The sequence below is a fragment of the Echeneis naucrates genome, chromosome 8 (genome assembly GCF_900963305.1).
Source record: "Echeneis naucrates chromosome 8, fEcheNa1.1, whole genome shotgun sequence".
Lineage (NCBI taxonomy): Eukaryota > Metazoa > Chordata > Actinopteri > Carangiformes > Echeneidae > Echeneis > Echeneis naucrates.
In genome coordinates this window covers 11,337,046-11,364,125 of record NC_042518.1, presented here as the reverse complement: position 1 = coordinate 11,364,125, position 27,080 = coordinate 11,337,046, and the positions used below count along the sequence as shown (strand labels likewise).

The 27,080-nt window shown below is 38.6% G+C and overlaps 1 pseudogene and 11 gene segments (V, D, J or C); all 12 read left to right on the top strand.

Annotated features, from left to right (window-relative positions):
- The first annotated feature begins 2,406 nt into the window (after window positions 1-2,406).
- Window positions 2,407-2,870, top strand: LOC115048031 (Ig heavy chain V region 5A-like). The segment is given in 2 exon segments: window positions 2,407-2,478; window positions 2,563-2,870. Coding segments are annotated over 2 exon segments (351 nt in total).
- Window positions 2,871-3,489: 619 nt separating this feature from the next.
- Window positions 3,490-3,935, top strand: LOC115048009 (Ig heavy chain V region 6.96-like; annotated as a pseudogene).
- Window positions 3,936-4,866: 931 nt separating this feature from the next.
- Window positions 4,867-7,075, top strand: LOC115048046 (Ig heavy chain V region 5A-like). The segment is given in 3 exon segments: window positions 4,867-4,938; window positions 5,023-5,178; window positions 6,816-7,075. Coding segments are annotated over 3 exon segments (348 nt in total).
- An 814-nt stretch (window positions 7,076-7,889) lies between these two features.
- LOC115048030 (Ig heavy chain V region 6.96-like) lies at window positions 7,890-8,322 on the top strand (the record flags this gene model as incomplete). The annotated part of the segment is given in 2 exon segments: window positions 7,890-7,938; window positions 8,018-8,322. Coding segments are annotated over 2 exon segments (354 nt in total), but the record flags the coding sequence as incomplete, so codon positions are not given.
- A 1,410-nt stretch (window positions 8,323-9,732) lies between these two features.
- LOC115048051 (Ig heavy chain V region 6.96-like) lies at window positions 9,733-10,165 on the top strand (the record flags this gene model as incomplete). The annotated part of the segment is given in 2 exon segments: window positions 9,733-9,781; window positions 9,861-10,165. Coding segments are annotated over 2 exon segments (354 nt in total), but the record flags the coding sequence as incomplete, so codon positions are not given.
- A 598-nt stretch (window positions 10,166-10,763) lies between these two features.
- Window positions 10,764-11,374, top strand: LOC115048023 (Ig heavy chain V region MC101-like). The segment is given in 2 exon segments: window positions 10,764-10,842; window positions 10,939-11,374. Coding segments are annotated over 2 exon segments (360 nt in total).
- An 837-nt stretch (window positions 11,375-12,211) lies between these two features.
- LOC115048010 (Ig heavy chain V region 6.96-like) lies at window positions 12,212-12,656 on the top strand. The segment is given in 2 exon segments: window positions 12,212-12,263; window positions 12,343-12,656. Coding segments are annotated over 2 exon segments (363 nt in total).
- Window positions 12,657-18,766: 6,110 nt separating this feature from the next.
- LOC115048040 (Ig heavy chain V region 5A-like) lies at window positions 18,767-19,338 on the top strand. The segment is given in 2 exon segments: window positions 18,767-18,838; window positions 18,923-19,338. Coding segments are annotated over 2 exon segments (348 nt in total).
- A 787-nt stretch (window positions 19,339-20,125) lies between these two features.
- On the top strand, window positions 20,126-20,656 carry LOC115048013 (immunoglobulin heavy variable 3-30-3-like). The segment is given in 2 exon segments: window positions 20,126-20,263; window positions 20,343-20,656. Coding segments are annotated over 2 exon segments (363 nt in total).
- Window positions 20,657-21,323: 667 nt separating this feature from the next.
- On the top strand, window positions 21,324-21,817 carry LOC115048021 (Ig heavy chain V region MC101-like). The segment is given in 2 exon segments: window positions 21,324-21,404; window positions 21,501-21,817. Coding segments are annotated over 2 exon segments (360 nt in total).
- Window positions 21,818-22,783: 966 nt separating this feature from the next.
- Window positions 22,784-23,288, top strand: LOC115048016 (Ig heavy chain V region 6.96-like). The segment is given in 2 exon segments: window positions 22,784-22,835; window positions 22,915-23,288. Coding segments are annotated over 2 exon segments (363 nt in total).
- Window positions 23,289-26,055: 2,767 nt separating this feature from the next.
- LOC115048048 (Ig heavy chain V region XIG14-like) lies at window positions 26,056-26,848 on the top strand. The segment is given in 2 exon segments: window positions 26,056-26,127; window positions 26,212-26,848. Coding segments are annotated over 2 exon segments (336 nt in total).
- Window positions 26,849-27,080: the final 232 nt, after the last annotated feature.

The window sequence follows — 27,080 nt, the reverse complement described above, 5'->3', positions numbered from 1 at the left end:
AGTCAGCTGTTTGAAGCTGCTACCATTTCAAACTAAGAATCAGAGAAACTCTTGACCTGCCCAGCAGAGAGTTAACAGCAGCAGTCCTGTCCTGTAGTCCATCATGTTAAACTGTGTGTCCACTGTCCTCTGTCTTCCTCTCTGCAGTCAGATAAGTAGAGGTGGAAGACATTCAGGATTCACATTCAGCAGCTACTGGATGAGCTGGATCAGACAGGCTCCTGGAAAAGGACTGGAGTGGATTGCTATCATAAGATATGACGGTGGTGAGATCTACTACTCTCAGTCAGTCCAGGGCCGGTTCACCATCTCCAGAGACAACAGCAAACAGCAGCTGTATCTGCAGATGGACGGTCTGAAGACTGAAGACTCTGCTGTTTATTATTGTGCCAGAGACTCACAGTGACTGGAGCTGGTTGATCAGCTGTACAAAAACCTTCCTCCCTTATTTCATGTTCTGACGTGACAGATCATTAAAAATACACAAGCTTTCATTTTAATTTGTAAAAAAATTTGTGAAAAATTTTAGAATGTCAACAACATATCACTTTACACATAATTATACACACACACAAACAACTCTGGTAAGTGTTTAAAAACATACTAGGATGATCTCAAAATAATGATATCTACTGTGATAGAATATATTGCCGAGCCTGTCTGTCATATATTCAATTTGAGCTTAAAAGAGTATTTATTTCCAGAAGCTTGGAAATTGGCAAAGGTTATACCCCCACCTAAAAATAGTAAGCTGGCTTTTAGTGGCTCCAACAGTAGACCGATCAGTATGTTACCTGTTCTTAGTAAATACATGGAAAAACTGTGCAAATTTTGAAATATTTTACAAATTTTAACCTTAGTTCTGATTTTCAGCATGCCTACAAAGATAGTCATTCTACCTCCACTGCATTGGTGCAAATGACTGATGATTGGCTGTTTCAAATTGATGCAAAAAAGTATGTTGGTACGGTCTTTTTAGATTTTATCACAGCCTTTGATTTGATAGATCATGGTGTACTGCTGGAGAAACTGTCTGCACATGGGTTTACACGTTGTGCTCTTAAATGGATGAAGAGTTATTTAATGAACAGATTAGAGGCTGTTTATTTCAATGGCAGTTTTTCTACTATCAGGAGACTAGATTGCGGTGTTCCACAGGGTAAATGCCTTGGTCCTCTATTATTAATTTTTTTTTTTACAAATGATCTTCCTCTTGTTTTAAAGAGTGCCTCTATATCAATGTATGCAGATGATTGTACTTTATATAATACAACTGATAATCTTTGTATTTTAAATATGAAATTGCAAAGTGAATTACACAGTGTTTCTAATAGGCTTGATTTAAATATCAGTAAAACAAAATATTTAATTATTGGTTCTAATTATTCATGAAGGAATGTTGGGTCATTGTCACTCACTTTGAAAAGCAAACCTTTGGAGCAGGTGCAGAAGTTTGACCTTTTATATCTGACTATAAATGAACAATTGAACTGGTCTAGTCATGTTGACAAGATAGTGACCAAAATGTGTGGGACTGTTTCTGTCATTAGAAGATGACAATTCAACAAGTTATACTGTTATTAGTATTATCTCGTCTTGATTATTGTTCAGCCATATGGTCCTGTGCTCCAAAGAAACATATTAATAAGCTTTAAATATTGTAAAACAAAGCTGTGCGACTGGCTCTTCGCTGTCCATCATGGACCCGCATTGACTATATGCATCAAAATCTCTCTTGGCTACATGTTGAGAAAAGATTATTGAAATGCTACCTTGGTGGGAAACTAATGGGGATCCTAATAACAAATAAACAAACCAAAGACAAAACAGCAGCTGCTTCAGACCGTGCCATAAAGGGGCTTTGGGGCAAAACAGACTTCAGGAACCAACATGTGACCGAGGAGCTGAGCCAGTTCTGTGGGGGGACGTTCACAGGCCGACACGTTCCTGCTACCTGAACAGTGTTCCTACTACACTGTTGGTGGTTTTCAAACCACTAGAGGTCAGGCAGTGACAATTTTCTGTGTCTTTTGGACCTAAAAGGAAACACTGATATCTGCTGTTGTGTTAATTTTTGGTGACTTACAAGTTTTCCAACTGACACGACCTCATCATTGATTTATTCTTCAGTCAGATGACAAAGCTTGTGATACAGAATGATTTATTTTTTATTTTCACATGGAAAAGTTAACATGGACAATTTTAAAATGTTACATTTCAGTCTGAAATAAAATCACATCACTTACTAGAAATATTTTTTTTGTTCTGCACATAAAATAATTTTATTTGTGGAAGCTTCTTTCATGATTTCATCCTCCTACTTCCAGATATGTTTGGTTCTATGCAAACTCAGGGACCTTCCTTGTTCCTCAGCTATAAAAACTTCCCATCAGACTGTCAGTGGAGTTCACAGCTCATCACTTTCACCATAAACCATGTTTTCTGTAGCTCTGCTGCTGCTGTTGGCAGCTGGATCCTGTGAGTCTCTCTGGATTTGTCTCACTCAACATTTCTGTGTTTGGAATTGATGAAAAACAAAATGATTTTCTTCCTCTTTAACAGGTGTGAAGTGTGAACAGTTGACACAGCCAGACTCTGAGACTGTTCAGCCAGGTCAACGTCTGACCATCACCTGTCAGGTCTCTTATTCTGTTAGTGGCTACTATACAGCTTGGATCAGACAACCTGCAGGGAAAGGACTGGAGTGGATTGGAGCTGCACGTGTTGGATACACCTCATACTACAAAGATTCACTGAAGAACAAGTTCAGCATCGACTTAGACTCTTCCAATAAGAGAGTGACTCTAAATGGACAGAATCTGCAGCCTGAAGACTCTGCTGTGTATTACTGTGCCAGAGACTCACAATAACACAATCAGAAGGCAAGGGAATTAGAAGGATTTACTTTTTCCTGTGATGATGTAAAGAAAAGATTTTCAATCATTAAAATTTGAATATCATGATCAAATGTTGTAATCATCAAATCATAATAATGACAATGAACTTGATTTTCCAAAAAGGTCTATATCATTGTTTTAATTGAATTGTTGGATGTAAGTTCAGTTTCTCTGTGATCAATGTACAGATTAATCATTCATGACAGTATCAACAGCTTTAGTTCTTTCTGGTCGTCTTCACAATGATTTTAATCAATGACATATTCAATATGATGAAGGTGACTTCACTTGTATGAACTATAAACAGAAAGTCATTTTACAATGTAACCAGAAGGTGCTGAGGAGAAAACACTGTGACTGATATTTTCATGGACAAGATTCAAACACATTGTTTGTAAAACCACCAAATGAATGACTTCAAAGTTGTCATCACCAAATTCTCCTCAATGATTTAACAAAACACAAAGTGGAGTCACAGTCCAGTCCACCTCTCTGCTCCCTGTGAGGAGGAGTCCATGCAAAACTCAGATGTCTTCCACCTCTACTTATCTGACTGCAGAGAGGAAGACAGAGGACAGTGGACACACAGTTTAACATGATGGACTACAGGACAGGACTGCTGCTGTTAACTCTCTGCTGGGCAGGTCAAGAGTTTCTCTGATTCTTAGTTTGAAATGGTAGCAGCTTCAAACAGCTGACTCTATGATCTTTTTCTTTCTACAGGTGTTGATGGTCAGACTCTGACAGAATCTGAACCAGCAGTTAAAAGACCTGGAGAATCCCACAGACTGACCTGTTCAGCCTCTGGATTCACATTCAGTGACTACTACATGGCCTGGATCAGACAGGCTCCTGGAAAAGGACTGGAGTGGATTGCAACCATTAGCAGTGGTGGTGGCAGCGACAAATTTTACTCTCAGTCAGTCCAGGGCCGGTTCACCATCTCCAGAGACAACAGCAAACAGCAGCTGTATCTGCAGATGGACCGTCTGAAGACTGAAGACTCTGCTGTTTATTATTGTGCCAGAGACTCACAGTGACTGGAGCTGGTTGATCAGCTGTACAAAAACCTGATCTCCTGATCACATTTTTGTTTTGATATTTTCTTTTAACACAGAAGGTCATTCAATGTTGACTTAGTTTGCTTCTCCTTTGTTGCAAAATCTGTATGAATTCTGATTTTTAATGCTCTTGACCAGATCACACTCATCTTTCAACTATCCCATTTTGATTTCAACTCAACCCTTCAAGTGTTTTAATATGTCATCTCTTGGAGTAGTGACGCTGTCTGGCTGACACTGACAGACATTTCAAAATCTGCCAAATGGACAAAAAAATCTCTTCCTGAGTTCAACATACACACACAGATTTACAAGGTGATTCCAGCAGGAGCCACATTGCTGCTGCAGATTAAAATGGGATAAAGAAAGAATAATATTTGCAATTGCTGTGAAATCAAAAGTTAATCAAATCTTGAGAGTGGAAGATAAACTTTCTGTGTAAACTTTGTCTCCCATTTGAACACTGAACTGAACAGAACTGACAATCCTTCTTAGATAAGATAAGATAAAGTCTCACTTCCATTTTTTTAGATGTTTCTTTTTGGAGGAAAATGTTTTGCAGACAATGAAACCATATTTTCATCTAAACATACAACCCACCTGCGGCAAATTAGACTTTTTACAGAACTGACATAAATAAGGCTGCTGTAGGTATGCCTGTTTGAATCAAATATGTTAGCAAGGAGATGAATAAATCAAGACTTATTTTGTATTTAATTTAAATCATCTTTCCTGTCATGTTGGTGTAGACGTCTTAAATTACTAAAAGTTGTTTTTTAAATCATACCATAAGAATGATTGTCTCGAGTTACACCAACACTGAAGATTCATATGTTTGGTTCTATGCAAACTCAGGGACCTTCCTTGTTCCTCAGCTATAAAAACTTCCCATCAGACTGTCAGTGGAGTTCACAGCTCATCACTTTCACCATAAACCATGTTTTCTGTAGCTCTGCTGCTGCTGTTGGCAGCTGGATCCTGTGAGTCTCTCTGGATTTGTCTCACTCAACATTTCTGTGTTTGGAATTGATGAAAAACAAAATGATTTTCTTCCTCTTTAACAGGTGTGAAGTGTGAACAGTTGACACAGCCAGACTCTGAGACTGTTCAGCCAGGTCAACGTCTGACCATCACCTGTCAGGTCTCTTATTCTGTTAGTGACTACTGGACAGGTTGGATCAGACAACCTGCAGGGAAAGGACTGGAGTGGATGAGTAGGGATGGAGATGTCAAAGATTCACTGAAGAACAAGTTCAGCATCGACTTAGATGCTTATGAAGCTTTATCAAGGGAAGATTCTCCATGCTCACCCCGATGGAGAACAGTCCACAGTACCAACATCCCTACTTACCCAGAATGGCAGGCCAGCCTTCCAACACCTGACGATATAATGTCCCCTTATGAATACTTCAAAATGTTTTTTTCTGAAGACATTCTGGAAGCAGTTGTGGACCAATCCAGTTTATATTCCATTCAGTGTAACACTGAAAAGCCCCTTTCCTTCACTACTAAAGACCTGGAGCAGTTCATTGGTGAAGCAATGTGCATGTCATTATTTGGTCTACCAGCCACCCGAGTGTCCCAGGTAGCAGACACCATGACACTGAACAGATGGGAGTTCATCAAAAAGTCCTTCCAATTCAGCAACAACAAAATCAGACAGGGAGAAAACATTGATCCACTCCACAAAACCCATCTCACCTGGAAGCTGCAGGCGATCCAAATGGGTGAGAAGCTGGCTGTGGACAAGCAGATGATCCCTTTCAAGGGAAGAAACAGGCTGAAGCAGTACCTGCCTGCAAAACCAAGGAAATGGGGCTACAAGATCAGTAACGGCGTGTCACACATAGACACACTCACACTAGCTCTCTCATACGCGCACATGATCAATCACACACACACACAGCCACTCTGCACTCTTACGGGAGGGTTGGGATGTCTGCGGATGAGCTGTCAGAGCGTTCTGGTTGCAGCTTTCTGCTCGTCCAACTCTCCACTAAGACACAAAACTATTTAAACACTGCTCTGTCCACCTGTTGCACCTGTTTTCATTTCCACAGATTCTTAGTAGATCACCCGCAAAACACAGTCTATTGCACTGTGCACACAATTTAGTACCCTTTACGTGGGATCTTAGTAAATCAGGCCCAAAGTGTGTGATTGTGCTGTATTACTCTACTTTAGAAAAACGTATTGCGTGCAGTAGAACCAGAATAGCTGTGTCCGTGTTATCCATGCACAATTACGCATCCATGTCAAAGAGCAGGGCCTCACACACACACAGTATGAGGAGAGTGAAGTAAAATCCCACAGCCTACTCTCAGAGAGAAGACTTGAAAAGAGAGCTTTTATTTGACATGTTGATTTTTCTAACACATATGAGACATAATTTCTATCATTATTTTATTCCAGAGATTTTACATTTTACATTTTATTCATACATATATATATATATATATATATACACACACATATATATTACAATTTTAATAATAAAGAATGTTCAGTAACCGCAGAGAAGCCTATCTGAATTCTTTAGGAGCTGGTCTAGGTCGGCCTGCATCGGTTACAGGGGGGCGGCTAGCTACACTAGCATAGATTGGGCTAGCTAAGGTGCAGAGCTGTGACTCTAACTTGCTAAATTTCTTCTCCATTTCTACCATCTTCCTGCATCTTTGACTAGAGGTGCTACCATGAAAGGAGGCAGATGAATAGCTACATGAGGCACACGGAGCTACAGGCCATTGCTAATTGTGTAGTTTGATTAGTGGATAAGCTTCCAAAAGGGCAGAGATATTGAGCTCTGTAGCCGTCAGACAACCTGCAGGGAGAGAACTGGAGTGGATTGGGGGTGCACATGCTGGACACCCCTCATACTACAAAGATTCACTGAAGAACAAGTTCAGCATCCACTTAGACTCTTCCAACAACAGAGTGACTCTAAATGGACAGAATCTGCAGCCTGAAGACTCTGCTGTGTATTACTGTGCCAGAGACTCACAATAACACAAAGCATCAGTAGACCTGAACAAAAAGCCCTCAGTGCCTGAACACTTGATACATGAAGCCACCAGAGGAGGAGCCCTCAGACCACTGATGGTTTCACACCAGCTCACTGAGAAGAACTGACTGAATAGAAAGTCATTTATACAGAATATGAGCTGATCATCTAAATTCTGTTATTAATTATTATATTAGGCCATAGAGGAATTTTTATTTGGTATATTTATGACCAAAATCATAGTTTTTTCAGTGTGTGTGTAAACACTTTCTTTCTTAAATCAATTTCAGATGAAATCTCAAAGTCAATATGAATCACACAGTCTTTAATTGAATGAAGATACAAGAATTAACTTTTTCCTGGAATTACATTTAATGCAAATATAAATTGTCATAATTATCTAACAATAACAATGACAATGCATTTCATTTTCCAAAAGGTCAATATCATTATTGATTTGATCGATGTACAGATTCATCATTAATGACAGTATCAACAGCTTTAGTTCTTTCTGGTCGTCTTCACGATGATTTTAATCACTGACATTAATTTTTATTCTTTGATAAAAAGTGAGACTAATAAATAAACTGTTACAGTTTCTAATATGATGAAAGTGACTTGACTTGTATTAACACTAAACAAAAAGTTAATTTACAATGTAACCAGAAGATGCTGAGGAGAAAACACTGTGACTGATATTTTCATGGACATGATTCAAACACATTGTTTGTAAAACCGTCAAATGAATGACTTCAAAGTTGTCATCCCCAAATTCTCCTCAATGATTTAACAAAACACAAAGTGGAGTCACAGTCCAGTCCACCTCTCTGCTCCCTGTGAGGAGGAGTCCATGCAAAACTCAGATGTCTTCCACCTCTACTTATCTGACTGCAGAGAGGAAGACAGAGGACAGTGGACACACAGTTTAACATGATGGACTACAGGACAGGACTGCTGCTGTTAACTCTCTGCTGGGCAGGTCAAGAGTTTCTCTGATTCTTAGTTTGAAATGGTAGCAGCTTCAAACAGCTGACTCTATGATCTTTTTCTTTCTACAGGTGTTGATGGTCAGACTCTGACAGAATCTGAACCAGCAGTTAAAAGACCTGGAGAATCCCACAGACTGACCTGTTCAGCCTCTGGATTCACATTCAGCAGCTACTACATGGCCTGGATCAGACAGGCTCCTGGAAAAGGACTGGAGTGGGTTGCATATATTAGTGATGGTGGTGGCAGCACCAAATATTACTCTCAGTCAGTCCAGGGCCGGTTCACCATCTCCAGAGACAACAGCAAACAGCAGCTGTATCTGCAGATGGACCGTCTGAAGACTGAAGACTCTGCTGTTTATTATTGTGCCAGAGACTCACAGTGACTGGAGCTGGTTGATCAGCTGTACAAAAACCTTCCTCCCTTATTTGATGTTCTGAAGTGATAGATCTTTAAAAATACATGAGCTTTCATTTTCATTTGTAAAAAATGTGTGAAAAAATGTTATAATGTCATAAAAATATCACTTTACACATAATTATACACACACACCCACAAACAACGTAAGTTGTTTAACAACATATGGGGAAGATCTCTAAATAATGATTTCGCTATTATTGAAATCAGTGGATATTTTTAAACTAAGCCTTTTGAAATAGCCAATTATTTCAATGACTTTTTTGTTGCCAAAGCAAACCAAATAAGACAAAATATATTGCACAGACCTAGTTTGCCAGTGATAGTAACAACTCAATGGAACTGATTAAAAAGTTACAATGAAACATAAAAATTGCAAAATCTCATTTCGTTCTAAACAACTTCAACAAGTGAAAACACTCTTGAGTTGTGTAAAAAACATTCAGTTCAGATTATGTTGACGGAAAATTAATATCGACTATGATGGAATATATGGCTGATCCTGTCTGTCATATATTCACAGAATGTTACAGAATATGAGCTGATCATCTGAATTCTGTTATTAATTATAATATTATGCCATAGAGTAATTTTAATTTTTAATTTTATTTTTATTTAACACAAAAATTATCATTTTTTCAGGGTGTTTGTTCTTTGTGTTTTTTCTTTATTAAATCAATTTCAGATGAAATCTCAAAGTTATTATGAATCATAAAGTCTTTAATAGAATAAACTACAATCAGAAGTTACAAGGATTTAATTTTTACTGTAATTATGTTGGAAAATGGAAATATCAATTGCAATAATTATCTAATAAGAACAATGACAATACATTTCATTTACCAAAAGGTCTATATCATTATCGATTTGACTGAGTTGTAGGATGTAAGTTCAGTTTCTCTGTGATCAATGTACAGATTCATCATTCATGACAGTATCAACAGTTTTAGTTCTTTCTGGTCGTCTTCACAATGATATTAATAACTGAAAAATAATGTTTCTTCTTCAAAGAAAAATCTGAAAAATTAATAAACTGTGAGAATGTTGAAAGTGACTTGATTTGTATTAATTACAAACAAAATGTCATTTCACAATGTAACCAGAAGCTGCTGAGGAGAAAACACTGTGACTGATATTTTCTGGACAAGATTCAAACACATTGTTTGTGAAACCGTCAAATGAATGACTTCAAAGTTGTCATCACCAAATTCTCCTCAATGATTTAACAAAACACAAAGTGGAGTCACAGTCCAGTCCACCTCTCTGCTCCCTGTGAGGAGGAGTCCATGCAAAACTCAGATGTCTTCCACCTCTACTTATCTGACTGCAGAGAGGAAGACAGAGGACAGTGGACACACAGTTTAACATGATGGACTACAGGACAGGACTGCTGCTGTTAACTCTCTGCTGGGCAGGTCAAGAGTTTCTCTGATTCTTAGTTTGAAATGGTAGCAGCTTCAAACAGCTGACTCTATGATCTTTTTCTTTCTACAGGTGTTGATGGTCAGACTCTGACAGAATCTGAACCAGCAGTTAAAAGACCTGGAAAATCCCACAGACTGACCTGTTCAGCCTCTGGATTCACATTCAGCAGCTACTGGATGGGCTGGATCAGACAGGCTCCTGGAAAAGGACTGGAGTGGATTGCAACCATTAGCAATGATGGCAGCAGCTACAAATTCTACTCTCAGTCAGTCCAGGGCCGGTTCACCATCTCCAGAGACAACAGCAAACAGCAGCTGTATCTGCAGATGGACGGTCTGAAGACTGAAGACTCTGCTGTTTATTATTGTGCCAGAGACTCACAGTGACTGGAGCTGGTTGATCAGCTGTACAAAAACCTTCAATGATCATAGAGGACACAACATCAACACAACACTCTGCTGAAACCATTCTCAGTGTAATTAAACATCCAGAAAGTATCATTTATACAAAATAACACAGTTTTGCAAACACAACGTAGAAATATTAATATTCATTCTTTACTCTGATGGGATTCACTAGAACAACAACAACCTCCAACAATAGTATTGAATTGAACTATATTTCATATTTTAACCTTTGACCTTCTGGCCTCTGTCTCTGTAATGAAATGATATTTTAACCATCAGAGTTTAACACTTTGGATAAGTTCATGATTTATTCTAAGATATATATCTAAAAATGGAAACCTGAATAACTAAGAACTCAGCTGGTCTACGTCATCTGAAGAGATCTTTAATGAGCTTTATGTACGACCAAAAAAGCTTCAGCTATCTGCAGGAAACACACGACTTCTTCCTCTATATATGATCTACATCAGTTTTCACAAAGAAGAAACTTTAATATTCAGCAACATGCAAATGAAGGTTCCTCATAAAGAAGTGAAGTGTGTGTCTGTGTGTCAGTGAGAGGACAGAAGAGCTCACATCAGTTCAGCTTCAACATCAAACCATGTTCTCTGTGCTTCTGATACAGCTGCTGGCAGCTGGATCCTGTGAGGAGCTTTCAGTGGATTCACACTAATAAACACTTTAGAAACAGTCAACATTCAGATGACTGATGGAGATAATGCTGATTTCTGTTTCCACAGGTGTGTACAGTATTGATCTCATCCAGCCAGACTCAAAGGTTGTTCAGCCTGGACAGTCTTTGACCATCACCTGTCAGGTCTCTGGTTATTCTCTGACTGATAACAGCTACGGAACAGGTTGGATCAGACAGCGTGAAGGAAAGCCGATGGACTGGATTTGTCATCAGTATGGAGGAGGAGGCTTTTATCAAAATGAAGCCCTGAAGAACAAGTTCAGCTACAGCAGAGACACTTCTGCTGGAAGAGTTACGATAACAGGACAGAATCTGCAGCCTGAAGACTCTGCTGTGTATTACTGTGCCAGAGACTCACAATAACACAAAGCATCAGTAGACCTGAACAAAAAGCCCTCAGTGCCTGAACACTTGATACATGAAGCCACCAGAGGAGGAGCCCTCAGACCACTGATGGTTTCACACCAGCTCATTGTGACAGTAAAGAGGGAAACAGTCTTAAACAGTCATAACAGTGAATAATACACTGTAATGTTTGCTGTGCTTGCTCTTGGAGGGATATGTTGGGTCTCTTAAACAAATCCATAAAGAGTTTGGTCTGGACGTGCTCTGAATGTAAAGTCCTTTGATGTAGCTGGTATGATTTCGTGCAACATATTCAATTTGATTCAATTTGAATACTTTGATATCATTATCACTAATATTTCATTGCATGTATTTCCACAAACGAAAATAAGTCAGTTTTAAAATAATGAAATATTTCTGTTGTAGAGCAAATAATTAAAAGTAAAACCCCTCAAACAACATATTTTTGTTTCTGTTATGTCATTGTATTGAAACAAATGAACAATACAACAACAAATCACACACATATAGGGATGAAAATTAAAAAAAAAAAACAAAAACAACTTATGAAGTCTTTAAAAACAATTAATATTATTAACAGCACAAGGATCTAATTAGTGAGAATAAACTACAGAAATGAATTACGTTCCTACAGAGTAAGAAAGAAATAAATCTTTAAATGATGTGGAATCAAAAGTGAGTCAAGTCATGATTAATCAACACAATTACAGTAATGAGAGAAAATGTTTTGATATTCATTTCAACACCATGTCGAATTTTATGAGAGAAATGTGTTTGTTGTCAAAACATCGAACACTTTTCTCTCAGTGGGGATTAATACTCTCCAGGTTATGGTCCAGTCCAGTCCACCTCTCTGCTCCCTGTGAGGAGGAGTCCATGCAAAACTCAGATGTCTTCCACCTCTACTTATCTGACTGCAGAGAGGAAGACAGAGGACAGTGGACACACAGTTTAACATGATGGACTACAGGACAGGACTGCTGCTGTTAACTCTCTGCTGGGCAGGTCAAGAGTTTCTCTGATTCTTAGTTTGAAATGGTAGCAGCTTCAAACAGCTGACTCTATGATCTTTTTCTTTCTACAGGTGTTGATGGTCAGACTCTGACAGAATCTGAACCAGCAGTTAAAAGACCTGGAGAATCCCACAGACTGACCTGTTCAGCCTCTGGATTCACATTCAGTGACTACTGGATGTACTGGATCAGACAGGCTCCTGGAAAAGGACTGGAGTGGATCGCAGCCATTAGCAGCAGTGGTGGCACCAAATCTTACTCTCAGTCAGTCCAGGGCCGGTTCACCATCTCCAGAGACAACAGCAAACAGCAGCTGTATCAGCAGATGGACGGTCTGAAGACTGAAGACTCTGCTGTTTATTATTGTGCCAGAGACTCACAGTGACTGGAGCTGGTTGATCAGCTGTACAAAAACCTTCAGTCCTCATACGACAACCTCACTGTAAATAGTTCAACTATGATTTTGGAATCAGTGATATTTTTATCATTCTTTAATCTGTCTTTAAACGGTAAAGTTCAAGCCGCAATGAAATTACTGAACTTCACCAACCTTTTGAATTTACCTCAAAATAATTGTCCTCAAGCACAATCACTAGACTACAAAGAACAACTGCACTTTAAAATAGTGAGTTCACAGATGATGAATCTCTGCAGAAGATTACCGTGAAATTATTGGAAAATATTTATGAGCATTGATGGATTTAAAAATAATCTTTCAACAGACATGTTTTTCCACCACTTTTCATCTTCTCAATTTTAAATAATAATAAACAAAAATATATTTTTTGATTGAGAAAAAATTTCCTGTTGAACTCAGTGGGTCATCTTTTGCATATCCTCATTCAGGTTTCATTTCCTAAGTAGTTAATTTCTTCTCAAAGTTCCAGGTGTCTCTGTGGCTTCAAAAACCACAATTTGCATTTAGAAAAATTTTAAATTATGGACAGTTAACCAGCTGCAAAGTGAAATACTCAATAAGACCATGGTGTTTTCATTAAAAAAATTAGATAAGCAAATAAAGATGCAAACCAAAAGACAAATTCAATATTAAGTCGATGAAAAGTCAGCTGAATTAAAGTCATTTGAAGAACTAAAAAGGCAGAAGAAACTAGATCATTTATGGAAAACAAGTCAGAAAACATCATAAATATGAATTATTAATCAACCTTTTTTTCAAGTTCTTACTGTGTTGGACCTTGATGTGTTGTTAAAGCCACCTGTTACAACCCGGCTCTCAGGGGAGAGGCAAGTAACACAAAGAACCCAGGTGTTTGTGGGTATGATGTTGTTTCTTGTAACTCAAATTGGAAACTGGTTAACAGGCAAACAAAAGATAAACCAAGGAACAGGTTGGTGGGTGCTGCTTTAAATCAAATCAGAATATAGCCAAAAGAGGACTCTCCAGGAGCCAAACAGTACCATTAGGACTAGTTTCAAAGTAAAAGGAAAACAAAGACTGGCTACAGCTAGCTAAAAACCAAACTACACAGAAACAGCACCCCTGAACCTAAAGTACAGAATAAGCCCAACGATCAACAACGATCAACAAAACAGACAGTCAATAACTAAAACTAAATCTGGCCTCTACGTCCGAGGTTTTACCAAATATATAAAGTTTTCACCATCCAACACACACAAGCTATAAAGAGGTCTGCTTTGTTAGCCTTTAGAAACCACAAAGGCCACAGCCAAAGGGGCGAGCTGTCACACAGTCAAGTGAGCAGAGCGGTGGCCGTAACACCACCAGAGAGAAATAATCCTGAGCTGGATCAAAAATAATCAGGGTAAAAGCCCAAACTGGAACAAATGGAAACTCTGTCTGTGAGATTTTAATGTCTGTTACTCATAGTTTTTATGCCTTTTTATGGCTTTTTCTTGTTGAACCTGCTCTTCATCACTCTCGCTGCTTTACTGGCTGGATTAACTTCAGAAATTCGCATGGATCATCACACTGGTCTGCTTTGATAGTCCTGCTGGCGTCTCCACCTGCTCCTCCCTGCCTGCCTGCCTGTCACTCCCGGTCAGGTACCTCTCTCCCCCGCTCTGCCCCCCATCCACATACACCACGCTACACACTAAACAGCGGTGACTTTGAGCGCACAGATCCCCCTCGTATACGTTTTATTATCGGATCCGATCACGGACTGCAAGATCTGGTTTGGGTATTATTCATTTAAATGCCCGAAGTCTTCTACCTAAAATAGACTTTGTTGGAGTGTGGGCGCACACAACCAATGCTGATATCATTGTCATTTCTGAGAGTGGGTTAAACAAATCTATAAACCATAATGCCATTTCTATTGGTGGTTACAATATAAATCGTGCTGATCGTTTTGAACGTGGTGGAGGTGTAGTTGTGTATTCTAAATGTAAATTCCACACTAAAGTATTGGTAAAGAAGTCCATACCTAATCAGCCTTGCAGACTGAGTTGTCCAAGGGTTGTTATATTACTGTTGTTGGTTGCTACAGACCCCCTTCTGCAGCCAAGGAAACCCTGTCCTCCTTATCTAATATTCTTTCTCAACTATCTGACAGCCAGATAGCCCTTTGTGGTGATCTGTACTGGGACTGGCAGTCACCAGCCTCTGATGGATTTTAAACCTACTGGAATTCAATGAATTTGACACAGTTAATTGATTCTCTCACTCATCCAAATCTAAAATGTCCAGAAAAATCTACTTGAATTGATTTGCTCATGACTAATAATCCTCATAAGTATACCTCTGTAAGTGTATTTCCATACGATGTGAGTGATCACTGTGTTATTGCAGGTGTCAGGAATACTACAATTCCAAAGGTTAAGCCTCGTTCCAGCACAAAACGTGACACAAAACACTTCAGTGAACAGGCCTACAGGCACGACCTGAATTTCACTGATTGGAGCAGGGTCTCCATAATACTTCACGTTGAACTAGCCTGGCCTTATTTTGCTGACTTGCTTATGTCAATCATTGATAAACATCCCCCCTACAAAAGGTATAGAGAAAGGAGTGGGGAAAAAACTGGGTCTCTGAAGAATTGGCTAATTTAATTCGCAAAAGAAATTATTATGGGGCGAAAGCAAGAAAGTCAAATAGCGATGCTCTCTGGACGACTTTGGGATGCTTAAGGAATAAATGTACTGCCTTATTTAAGAAGGATCAATCCAGCTATTATCTGGCCCTTACAGCAGAAAGTTTAAATAACCTTTGGAAATTCTGGCAGACAATTAAATCATTATCTCCAGCTAACTCCTCTAGTCTCCCAACTTGCATTGTGTCAGAGTCGGCCACTATCCATGACAGAGCTGAGATGCTCAGTAGTTTTAACAAGCATTTTGTTTCTTCTGGTTTTCTCTTTGACAAAGAAAATGTCCTCTTCTGCCGTGGCTACACTTGCTGCTGCTGAGCCCCCTTTAAATAGCAAATTTCATTTTGGACCATTCACCGCTGCTGAAGTCCATAAAGCTCTTACAGAATTAGATCCTAAAAAGCAAGCAGGGCCAGATAATAAAGGTGTCTATTTCTTAAAACTCCCTGCAGACTTTATTGCAGAACCACTGACCTACGTTTTCAACTTAACTCTACCTAGTAAGAAAATACCCAAAATCTGGAAAATGGCTCATGTTCTTCCCCTCTTGAAAGGTGGTGAACAGTCGAGCCTCAATAACTACAAGACTATTTCAAATCTGACCCCTTTAGCTAAGATTTTGGAAAGTGTGGTAAGTGATCAGTCAAAGGATTTCTTGTGTTTTAATGATAATATATCTTGTTATCAATCTGGTTTTCCAAAATCGCACAGCACAGTCACTGCAACTTCCAAAGTATTAAATGATATTGTTATGGCCCTGGATAGAAAATAACACTGTGCTTCTCTTTTTAGAGATTTTTCCAAGGCATTTAATTCGGTGGACCATGACGTATTAATGCACGGACTGGCTAATATAGGACTGTCTAATTCTGCTATTGGTTGTTGATGGTTGCTCCTCTGATGCCTTGGATGTCCATAAGGGGCTGCCACAAGGCTCTATATTAGGTCCTTTGTTGTTTACTATTTATTTGGGGAAAAATGTTCAAGATACAAATGTCCATTTTTACGCAGACGATACTGTCATATGTTGCTTTGGAAACACGGTGCTGACTGCCGTTAATCACTTACAAGCTGCTTTTAAAGAAATTGAAGGCCAACTTCTGCTTTTGAGACTGGTGCTTCATGCAGATAAAACCAAAACGATGACATTTACCAAACCCAGAGACAAAGCTAACTTTTCCTGCTGTATATACATCTCAAAGTACTGTTATCAAGAATGTTTCCACTTTTAAATACTTAGGCATCATGCTTGATGACAATTTGTCTTTTAAACCACATATTGAGAACTTGGCAAAGAAGCTAAGGGTGAGATTGGGCTTCTATTTCAGAAATAAATCCTGTTTCTCATTCGTGTCTAAAAAGAGGCTTGTTGCTGCTACTTTTATACGTTATTAGATTATGGTGATGTACTGTACATGAATGCCTGTTTTACCTCATTCCATATGCTGGATGCCACTAATCACAGTGTCTTAAGATTCATCACTGGTTGTAAATCATTCACCCATCATTGTACACTGTACCCTAAAGTAGGCTGGCTGTCCTTGTCTGCACGTAGACTTCTCCACTGGTACACCTTCAGCTATCCAGCAATGACTGGACTACTTCCCTCAGACCTCTGCGCCGACCTCACTTTCACATCAAATCCGTCATACAGATTGCGCTCGCTGGACTTTTTAACTGCCTCTGTCCCCAGAATGACTGAGTTTGGGAAGAGGGCTTTCATGTTCTCTGTTCCCGCAGCTGGGAACAATCTGCAACAATCACTGAAACTCCAGCAACGCATCACCATCACTGATTTTAAAACACAACTCACAGGCCAGGTTTTAATGTATAATATTTTATCATCAGTACATTAGTGTTTTTGAGCGTGTATTGTGGTGCACTGTTTCTGTTTTTGATTTAATATGATTTTTCCCTCCTGTGGATGGATCCCCACTTACCACCGTCACTGCCCCCTTCCAGCCCTCTTCTCATAGGACTTTGAGCCTTTTCACTCTTCTGTGTTATGTTCTGCTCTGTGTTTGTAAAAAAGAAAAAAGAAAAAGAAAAACAACCCTGAACTTAATCAGTTAATGACCTGGATAGAAGCGTTTCAGGTATGAGGGACAGTAGTGGAAGTCACATGAGGCCAAGTGTGGATGGATGAGAGGACAGCACTGTGGGGGGGTAGATGGTGTCTGAGGCCTCCTCCTCTGTGGAGGGATGCTTCCTCTACTGTGACAGAGATCTTCTTCTTCACTCTTTATAACCACATAATACAAACACTGTTGTGACTCAAAGAGTGGACTGTTTCTTTTGGTGGAAGGAAACTGCTGAGTCTAGTCCTGATGAGTTGGTCCTCCTGTGTGAAGCTTCTTGGATGAGATAAAACATCTTCAAGAAACTCCAACCAAGTCCATTTGTCCTAACCAGCAGCTAAAAGACCTGGAGAATCCCTCAGCCTGCCGTCTACAGCCTCTGGGTTTAACTTTGGTGGCTCTGACATGGTCTGCGTCTGTGGACTGGGTTGGATTACATATATTAGCAGCCACAGCAGCAGGAGCAAACCTACTCTGAGTCAATCCAAGGCTGGTTCACCGTCTGCAGAGACAACAGTACAGAGCTGCTGCATCTGGAGATGAGCAGTCTGAAGACTATTTCTTATTGTGTTTGGGAGCCACGCTGACTGGAGCCAATCACAGCTGGCAACTCAGAGTAAAATTAAGATAAAAATTTGTTTAATTTACATATGCAAATTAAATTATTAAAAAAAAAGGAAAAAACCTATGACACTTTTATAAGAATGAAAATTTATATATTTAGATTATGTGGAAATATAAAGTTATGCCTGGAAATGATGTCACATTAAAAGTTATTCATGGCTCAGTTCATAATGATGTTGGAGTTTGTGTTTTCAAACCACTAGAGGTCAGGCAGTGACAATTTTCTGTGTCTTTTGGACCTAAAAGGAAACACTGATATCTGCTGTTGTTATTGATCCCAGCTGACTGACACTTCAGCCCTGGACTGAAAAACACATCACATTTGTTCCTTTTGTTTCCATGAGTGCACATCATCACCATTAAATCATCATTTACATTCAAGTTTTTGGAAATTAATTGACTTACAAGTTTTCCAACTTACACGAGCTCATCATTGATTTATTCTTCAGTCAGATGACAAAGCTTGTGATACAGAATGATTTCTGTCATATTTTCACATGGAAAATTTAACATGGACAATTTGAAGATCTTACATTTCAGTCTGAAAAAAAATCAGATCATTCGCTGGAAATATTTTTATTCTGCACATAAAATAATTTTATTTGTGGAACCTTCTTTCATGATATCATCCTCCTACTTCCAGATATGTTTGGTTCTATGCAAACTCAGGGACCTTCCTTGTTCCTCAGCTATAAAAACTTCCCATCAGACTGTCAGTGGAGTTCACAGCTCATCACTTTCACCATAAACCATGTTTTCTGTAGCTCTGCTGCTGCTGTTGGCAGCTGGATCCTGTGAGTCTCTCTGGATTTGTCTCACTCAACATTTCTGTGTTTGGAATTGATGAAAAACAAAATGATTTTCTTCCTCTTTAACAGGTGTGAAGTGTGAACAGTTGACACAGCCAGACTCTGAGACTGTTCAGCCAGGTCAACGTCTGACCATCACCTGTCAGGTCTCTTATTCTGTTAGTGGCTACTATACAGCTTGGATCAGACAACCTGCAGGGAAAGGACTGGAGTGGATTGGAATGAGAGCAGGCAGCACCTCATACTACAAAGATTCACTGAAGAACAAGTTCAGCATCGACTTAGACTCTTCCAACAACAGAGTGACTCTAAATGGACAGAATCTGCAGCCTGAAGACTCTGCTGTGTATTACTGTGCCAGAGACTCACAATAACACAAAGCATCAGTAGACCTGAACAAAAAGCCCTCAGTGCCTGAACACTTGATACATGAAGCCACCAGAGGAGGAGCCCTCAGACCACTGATGGTTTCACACCAGCTCACTGAGAAGAACTGACTGAATAGAAAGTCATTTATACAGAATATGAGCTGATCATCTGAATTATGTTATTAATTATAATATTAGACCATAGAAGATTATTATTTGGTATATTTTGCCCCAAAATCATACATTTTTTAGATTGTGTGTGTGTGTGTGTGTGTGTGTAAACACTTTTCCTTTATTAAATTCATTTCGGATGAAATCTCAAACGTATTATGAATCACAAAGTCTTTAATAGAATAAACTTACAATCAGAAGTTACAAGGATTTAATTTTTACTGTAATGATGTTGGAAAATGGAAATATCAATTGTCATAATTATCTAATAAGAACAATGACAATGCATTTCATTTACCAAAAGGTGTATTTCAATATTGATTTGATTGAGTTGTTGGATGTAAGTTCAGTTTCTCTGTGATCAATGTACAGATTCATCATTAATGACAGTATCAACAGCTTTAGTTCTTTCTGGCTGTCTTCACAATGATATTAATAACTGAAAAATAATGTTTCTTCTTCATAGAAAAATCAGAAAAATTAATAAACTGTGAGAATGTTGAAAGTGACTCCACTTGTATGACCTCTAAACAAAATGTCATTTTACAATGTAGCCAGAAGCTGCTGAGGAGAAAACACTGTGACTGATATTTTCATGGACAAGATTCAAACACATTGTTTGTAAAACCTTCAAATGAATGACTTCACAGTTGTCATCACCAAATTCTCCTCAATAATTTAACAAAACACAAAGTGGAGTCACAGTCCAGTCCACCTCTCTGCTCCCTGTGAGGAGGAGTCCATGCAAAACTCAGATGTCTTCCACCTCTACTTATCTGACTACAGAGAGGAAGACAGAGGACAGTGGACACACAGTTTAACATGATGGACTACAGGACAGGACTGCTGCTGTTAACTCTCTGCTGGGCAGGTCAAGAGTTTCTCTGATTCTTAGTTTGAAATGGTAGCAGCTTCAAACAGCTGACTCTATGATCTTTTTCTTTCTACAGGTGTTGATGGTCAGACTCTGACAGAATCTGAACCAGCAGTTAAAAGACCTGGAGAATCCCACAGACTGACCTGTTCAGCCTCTGGATTCTCATTCAGCAGCTACTACATGGGCTGGATCAGACAGGCTCCTGGAAAAGGACTGGAGTGGATCGCCTGGATAAACACTGATGGCAGCAGCAAATCTTACTCTCAGTCAGTCCAGGGCCGGTTCACCATCTCCAGAGACAACAGCAAACAGCAGCTGTATCTGCAGATGGACCGTCTGAAGACTGAAGACTCTGCTGTTTATTATTGTGCCAGAGACTCACAGTGACTGGAGCTGGTTGATCAGCTGTACAAAAACCTTCCATGATCACAGAAACGACAAAGTCAATACAACACTCTGCTGAAACCATTCTCAGTGTAATTAAACATGCAGAAAGTATAATTTATACAAAATAACACAGTTTCACAAAGACAACGTAGAAATATTAATATTCATTCTTTACTCTGATGGGATTCACTAGAACAACAACAACCTCCAACAATAGTATTGAATTGAACTATATTTTATATTTTAACCTTTGACCTTCTGGCCTCTGTCTCTGTAATGAAATTATATTTTAACCATCAGAGTTTAAGACCTCTCAGTGAAAAGTTTTAAGCTTTAAGTTTGTACATTTGATGTAAAAACTGTTTCCAATGTAAGATTTGATACAACAACAACAAACTTTGTGTTGGTTCATTTATTCTCAGAAATAGATCTAAAAATGGAAACCTGAATAACTAAGAACTCAGCTGGTCTACGTCATCTGAAGAGATCTTTAATGAGCTTTATGTACGACCAAAAAAGCTTCAGCTATCTGCAGGAAACACACGACTTCTTCCTCTATATATGATCTACATCAGTTTTCACAAAGAAGAAACTTTAATATTCAGCAACATGCAAATGAAGGTTCCTCATAAAGAAGTGAAGTGTGTGTCTGTGTGTCAGTGAGAGGACAGAAGAGCTCACATCAGTTCAGCTTCAACATCAACCATGTTCTCTGTGCTTCTGATACAGCTGCTGGCAGCTGGATCCTGTGAGGAGCTTTCAGTGGATTCACACTAATAAACACTTTAGAAACAGTCAACATTCAGATGACTGATGGAGATAATGCTGATTTCTGTTTCCACAGGTGTGTACAGTATTGATCTCATCCAGCCAGACTCAAAGGTTGTTCAGCCTGGACAGTCTTTGACCATCACCTGTCAGGTCTCTGGTTATTCTCTGACTGATAACAGCTACGGAACAGGTTGGATCAGACAGCGTGAAGGAAAGCCGATGGACTGGATTTGTCATCAGTATGGAGGAGGAGGCTTTTATCAAAATGAAGCCCTGAAGAACAAGTTCAGCTACAGCAGAGACACTTCTGCTGGAAGAGTTACGATAACAGGACAGAATCTGCAGCCTGAAGACTCTGCTGTGTATTACTGTGCCAGAGACTCACAATAACACAAAGCATCAGTAGACCTGAACAAAAAGCCCTCAGTGCCTGAACACTTGATACATGAAGCCACCAGAGGAGGAGCCCTCAGACCACTGATGGTTTCACACCAGCTCACTGAGAACAACTGACTGAATAGGAAGTCTGTTATTAATCATATTATTAGACCATTGAGGAATCATTATTTGGTATATTTAGCACCAAAATCATACATTTTTCAGGGTGTGTTTGTTTGTGTCAACTTTTTTTTTATTAAATCCATTTCAGATGAAATCTCAAATTAATATTAATGACATATTATTTTATAGAATAAAGTTACAATCAGAAGTTACAATTTATTTTTTGTAAAGCTGTTGGAAAAACATTTTCTATAATTAAACATGGAAATATTAATTATTAAATAAATAATTATCAAATAAGAACAATGACAATTTATTTAATTTTCCAAAATGTCTATTTCATTATTGATTTGATTGAGTTGTTGGATATAAGTTCAGTTTCTCTGTGATCAATGTACAGATTCATCATTCATGACAGTATCAACAGCTTTAGTTCTTTCTGGTCGTCCTCACAATGATTTTAATAACTGAAAAATAATGTTTCTTCTTCATCAAAAGTCAAAGTAATGAATAAACTCTTACAATTTTTAAAATGATGAAAGTGACTTCACTTGTATGACCTCTAAACAAAATGTCATTTTACAATGTAACCAGAAGGTGCTGAGGAGAAAACACTGTGACTGATATTTTCATGGACAAGATTCAAACACATTGTTTGTGAAACCGTCAAATGAATGACTTCAAAGTTGTCATCACCAAATTCTCCTCATTAATTTAACAAAACACAAAGTGGAGTCACAGTCCAGTCCACCTCTCTGCTCCCTGTGAGGAGGAGTCCATGCAAAACTCAGATGTCTTCCACCTCTACTTATCTGACTGCAGAGAGGAAGACAGAGGACAGTGGACACACAGTTTAACATGATGGACTACAGGACAGGACTGCTGCTGTTAACTCTCTGCTGGGCAGGTCAAGAGTTTCTCTGATTCTTAGTTTGAAATGGTAGCAGCTTCAAACAGCTGACTCTATGATCTTTTTCTTTCTACAGGTGTTGATGGTCAGACTCTGACAGAATCTGAACCAGCAGTTAAAAGACCTGGAGAATCCCACAGACTGACCTGTTCAGCCTCTGGATTCTCATTCAGCGGCTACTACATGGGCTGGATCAGACAGGCTCCTGGAAAAGGACTGGAGTGGATCGCAACCATTAGCACTGGTGGCAGCTACAAATATTACTCTCAGTCAGTCCAGGGCCGGTTCACCATCTCCAGAGACGACAGCAAACAGCAGCTGTATCTGCAGATGGACGGTCTGAAGACTGAAGACTCTGCTGTTTATTATTGTGCCAGAGACTCACAGTGACTGGAGCTGGTTGATCAGCTGTACAAAAACCTTCCTCCCTTATTTCATGTTCTGAAGTGACGGATCATTAAAAATACATGAGCTTTCATTTTAATTTGTAAAAAGTGTTGTGAAAAAAATGTTATAATGTCATAAAAATATCACTTTACACATAATTATACACACACACCCACAAACAACTCCGGCAAGTGTTTAACAACATATGGGGAAGATCTCTAAATAATGATTCCGCTATTATTGAAATTGGTGGAAATTTTTTAACTAAGCCGGTTGAAATAGCCAATTATTTCAATGACTTTTTTATTGACAAAGTGAACCAAATAATACAAAATATATTGAACAGACCTAGTTTGCCAGTGATAGTAACAACTCAATGGAACTGATTCAATATAATGAATATAATGAATAATGAAACATAAAAACTGCACCTTCTCATTTCATTCTAAATAACATCAAGAAGTGAAAAATCTTGAGTTTTGTAAAAAATTACAAGCAGTTGGGTTCAGATTTTGTTGATGGAAAATTATTATCTACTATGATGGAATATATTGCTGAGCCTGTCTGTCATATATTCAATTTGAGCTTAAAGGAGTGTTTATTTCCAGAAGCTTGGAAATTGGCAAAGGTTATACCCCCACCTAAAAATAGTAAGCTGGCTTTTAGTGGCTCCAACAGTAGACTGATCAGTATGTTACCTGTTCTCAGTAAAATCATGGAAAAAATTATATTTGTTCAAATTTTGAAATATTTTACAAATATTAACCTTAGTTCTGATTTTCAGCATGCCTACACAGATAGTCATTCTACCTCCACTATATTGGTGCAAATGACTGATGATTGGCTGTTTCAAATTGATGCACAAAAGTATGTTGGTACGGTCTTTTTAGATTTTATCACAGCCTTTGATTTGATAGATCATGGTGTACTGCTGGAGAAACTGTCTGCACATGGGTTTACAGGTTGTGCTCTTAGATGGATGAAGAGTTATTTAACTAACAGATTTCAGTCTGTGTATTTCAATGGCAGTTTAATACGATCAGACTAGATTATGGTGTTCCACAGGGTAGTTGCCTTGGTCCTCTATATTGTTTTTTTTTTTTTTTTACTTTTACGACAATAGTGACCAAAATGGGTAGGGCTGTTTCTGTTATTAGAAGATGCGCCTACTTTATGACCGACTTTTCAATTCAACAAGTTATACCGTTATTAGTATTATCTCGTCTTGATTATTGTTCAGCCATATGGTCCTGTGCTCCAAAGAAACATATTGATAAGCTTTAAATATTGCAGAACAAAGCTGTGCGACCGGCCCTTCGCTGTCCATCATGGACCAGCATTGACTATATGCATCAAACTCTCTCTTGGCTACATGTTGAGAAAAGATTATTGAAAAATCTTCTCATCTTTTCTTCTAATATCTGTAAAAGGATGAAGCCTGAGCCCTTGTATTCTAGATCTATGTATGTCCATGAAAGGCACAGTTATTCCACAAGGCAACAAGCCACTGACCACATCATTGTTCCAGCAGCTAGAACCTGCACAATGCAGAGGACAGCGTTGTATAGAGCTGCTGGTCAGTGGAACAGATTGCCTTCTGTTGCAAAAAGGGCTCACAATGTCAGATGATTTAAAATCATTCTAAGAACTTTTTTTTGTTAACACTTCTTTTTGAATGTCTCTTAAAGTTTCCGATTGAGAGTATATTATTGTTTTATTGTTACTATTTCCCCTCTTCATTATATTTTAGTGTTGACTGTTTCTTGTATATATTATTTTATTTTATACTTTGTATGTATTTATTGTGGTGACGGACCCAATGAAGACTAGTTGCTACCTTGGTGGACAACTAATGGGGATCCTAATAACAAATAAACAAGCCAAAGACAAAACAGCAGCTGCTTCAGACCGTGCCATAAAGGGGCTTTGGGGCAAAACAGACTTCAGGAACCAACATGTGACCGAGGAGCTGACCCAGTTCTGTGGGGGGACGTTCACAGGCCGACACGTTCCTGCAACCTGAACAGTGTTCCTACGACAGTTTTCAACCCCTTCTCCATCAGGGTGTGGTGGCTGCTGGAGCCAATCACAGCTGGCATCTCCAAGTAAAAATAAAATAAAAATATATTTATTTTACCAATACAAATAAAATAATAATAATAGAAGAATGAAAAAAACTGCGTTAAATAGCGTCAATATTTTGATTATGTGGAAATACAAACTTATGCCTGGAAATGATGTCACATTAAAAGTTATTCATGGCTCAGTTCATGATGATGTTGGAGTTTGTGTTTTCAAACCACTAGAGGTCAGGCAGTGACAATTTTCTGTGTCTTTTGGACCTAAAAGGAAACACTGATATCTGCTGTTGTTATTGATCCCAGCTGACTGACACTTCAGCCCTGGACTGAAAAACACATCACATTTGTTCCTTTTGTTTCCATGAGTGCACATCATCACCATTAAATCATCATTTACATTCAAGTTTTTGGAAATAATTTTTAGTGACTTACAAGTTTTCCAACTTACAAAAACTCATGATTGATTTATTCTTCAGTCAGATGACAAAGCTTGTGATACAGAATGATTTATGTTATATTTTCACATGGAAAAGTTAATGTGGACAATTTTAAAATGTTACAATTCAGTCTGAAACAAAATGACCTCATTCACTGGAAATATTTTTATTCTGCACATAAAATAATTTTATTTGTGGAAGCTTCTTTCATGATATCATCCTCCTACTTCCAGATATGTTTGGTTCTATGCAAACTCAGGGACCTTCCTTGTTCCTCAGCTATAAAAACTTCCCATCAGACTGTCAGTGGAGTTCACAGCTCATCACTTTCACCATAAACCATGTTTTCTGTAGCTCTGCTGCTGCTGTTGGCAGCTGGATCCTGTGAGTCTCTCTGGATTTGTCTCACTCAACATTTCTGTGTTTGGAATTGATGAAAAACAAAATGATTTTCTTCCTCTTTAACAGGTGTGAAGTGTGAACAGTTGACACAGCCAGACTCTGAGACTGTTCAGCCAGGTCAACGTCTGACCATCACCTGTCAGGTCTCTTATTCTCTCAGCAGCTACTACACACATTGGATCAGACAACCTGCAGGGAAAGGACTGGAGTGGATGAGTAGGGATGAAGATGTCAAAGATTCACTGAAGAACAAGTTCAGCATCCACTTAGACTCTTCCAACAAGAGAGTGACTCTAAATGGACAGAATCTGCAGCCTGAAGACTCTGCTGTGTATTACTGTGCCAGAGACTCACAATAACACAAAGCATCAGTAGACCTGAACAAAAAGCCCTCAGTGCCTGAACACTTGATACATGAAGCCACCAGAGGAGGAGCCCTCAGACCACTGATGGTTTCACACCAGCTCACTGTGACAGTAAAGAGGGAAACAGTCTTAAACAGTCATAACAGTGAATAATACACTGTAATGTTTGCAGTGCTTGCTCTTGGAGGGATATGTTGGGTCTCTTTATCAAATCCATAAAGAGTTTGGTCTGCACTTGCTCTGTATATAAAGTGCTTTGATGTAGGTGGTATGATTTGGTGCATTATTTTCAATTTGAATATTTTGATATCGTAATCACTAATATTTCATTGCATGTATTTCCACAAACGAAAATCAGTCAGTTTTAAAATAATGAAATATTTCTGTTGACGAGCAAATAAATAAAAGCAAAACCCCTCAGACAACATATTTTTGTTTCTTTTATGTCATTGTATAGAAACAAATGAACAAATCAACAACAAATCACACACATACAGGAATGAAAATTTATTAAAAAAAACAAACGTATGAAGTCTGTAAAAACAATTAACGTTATTAACAGCACAAGGA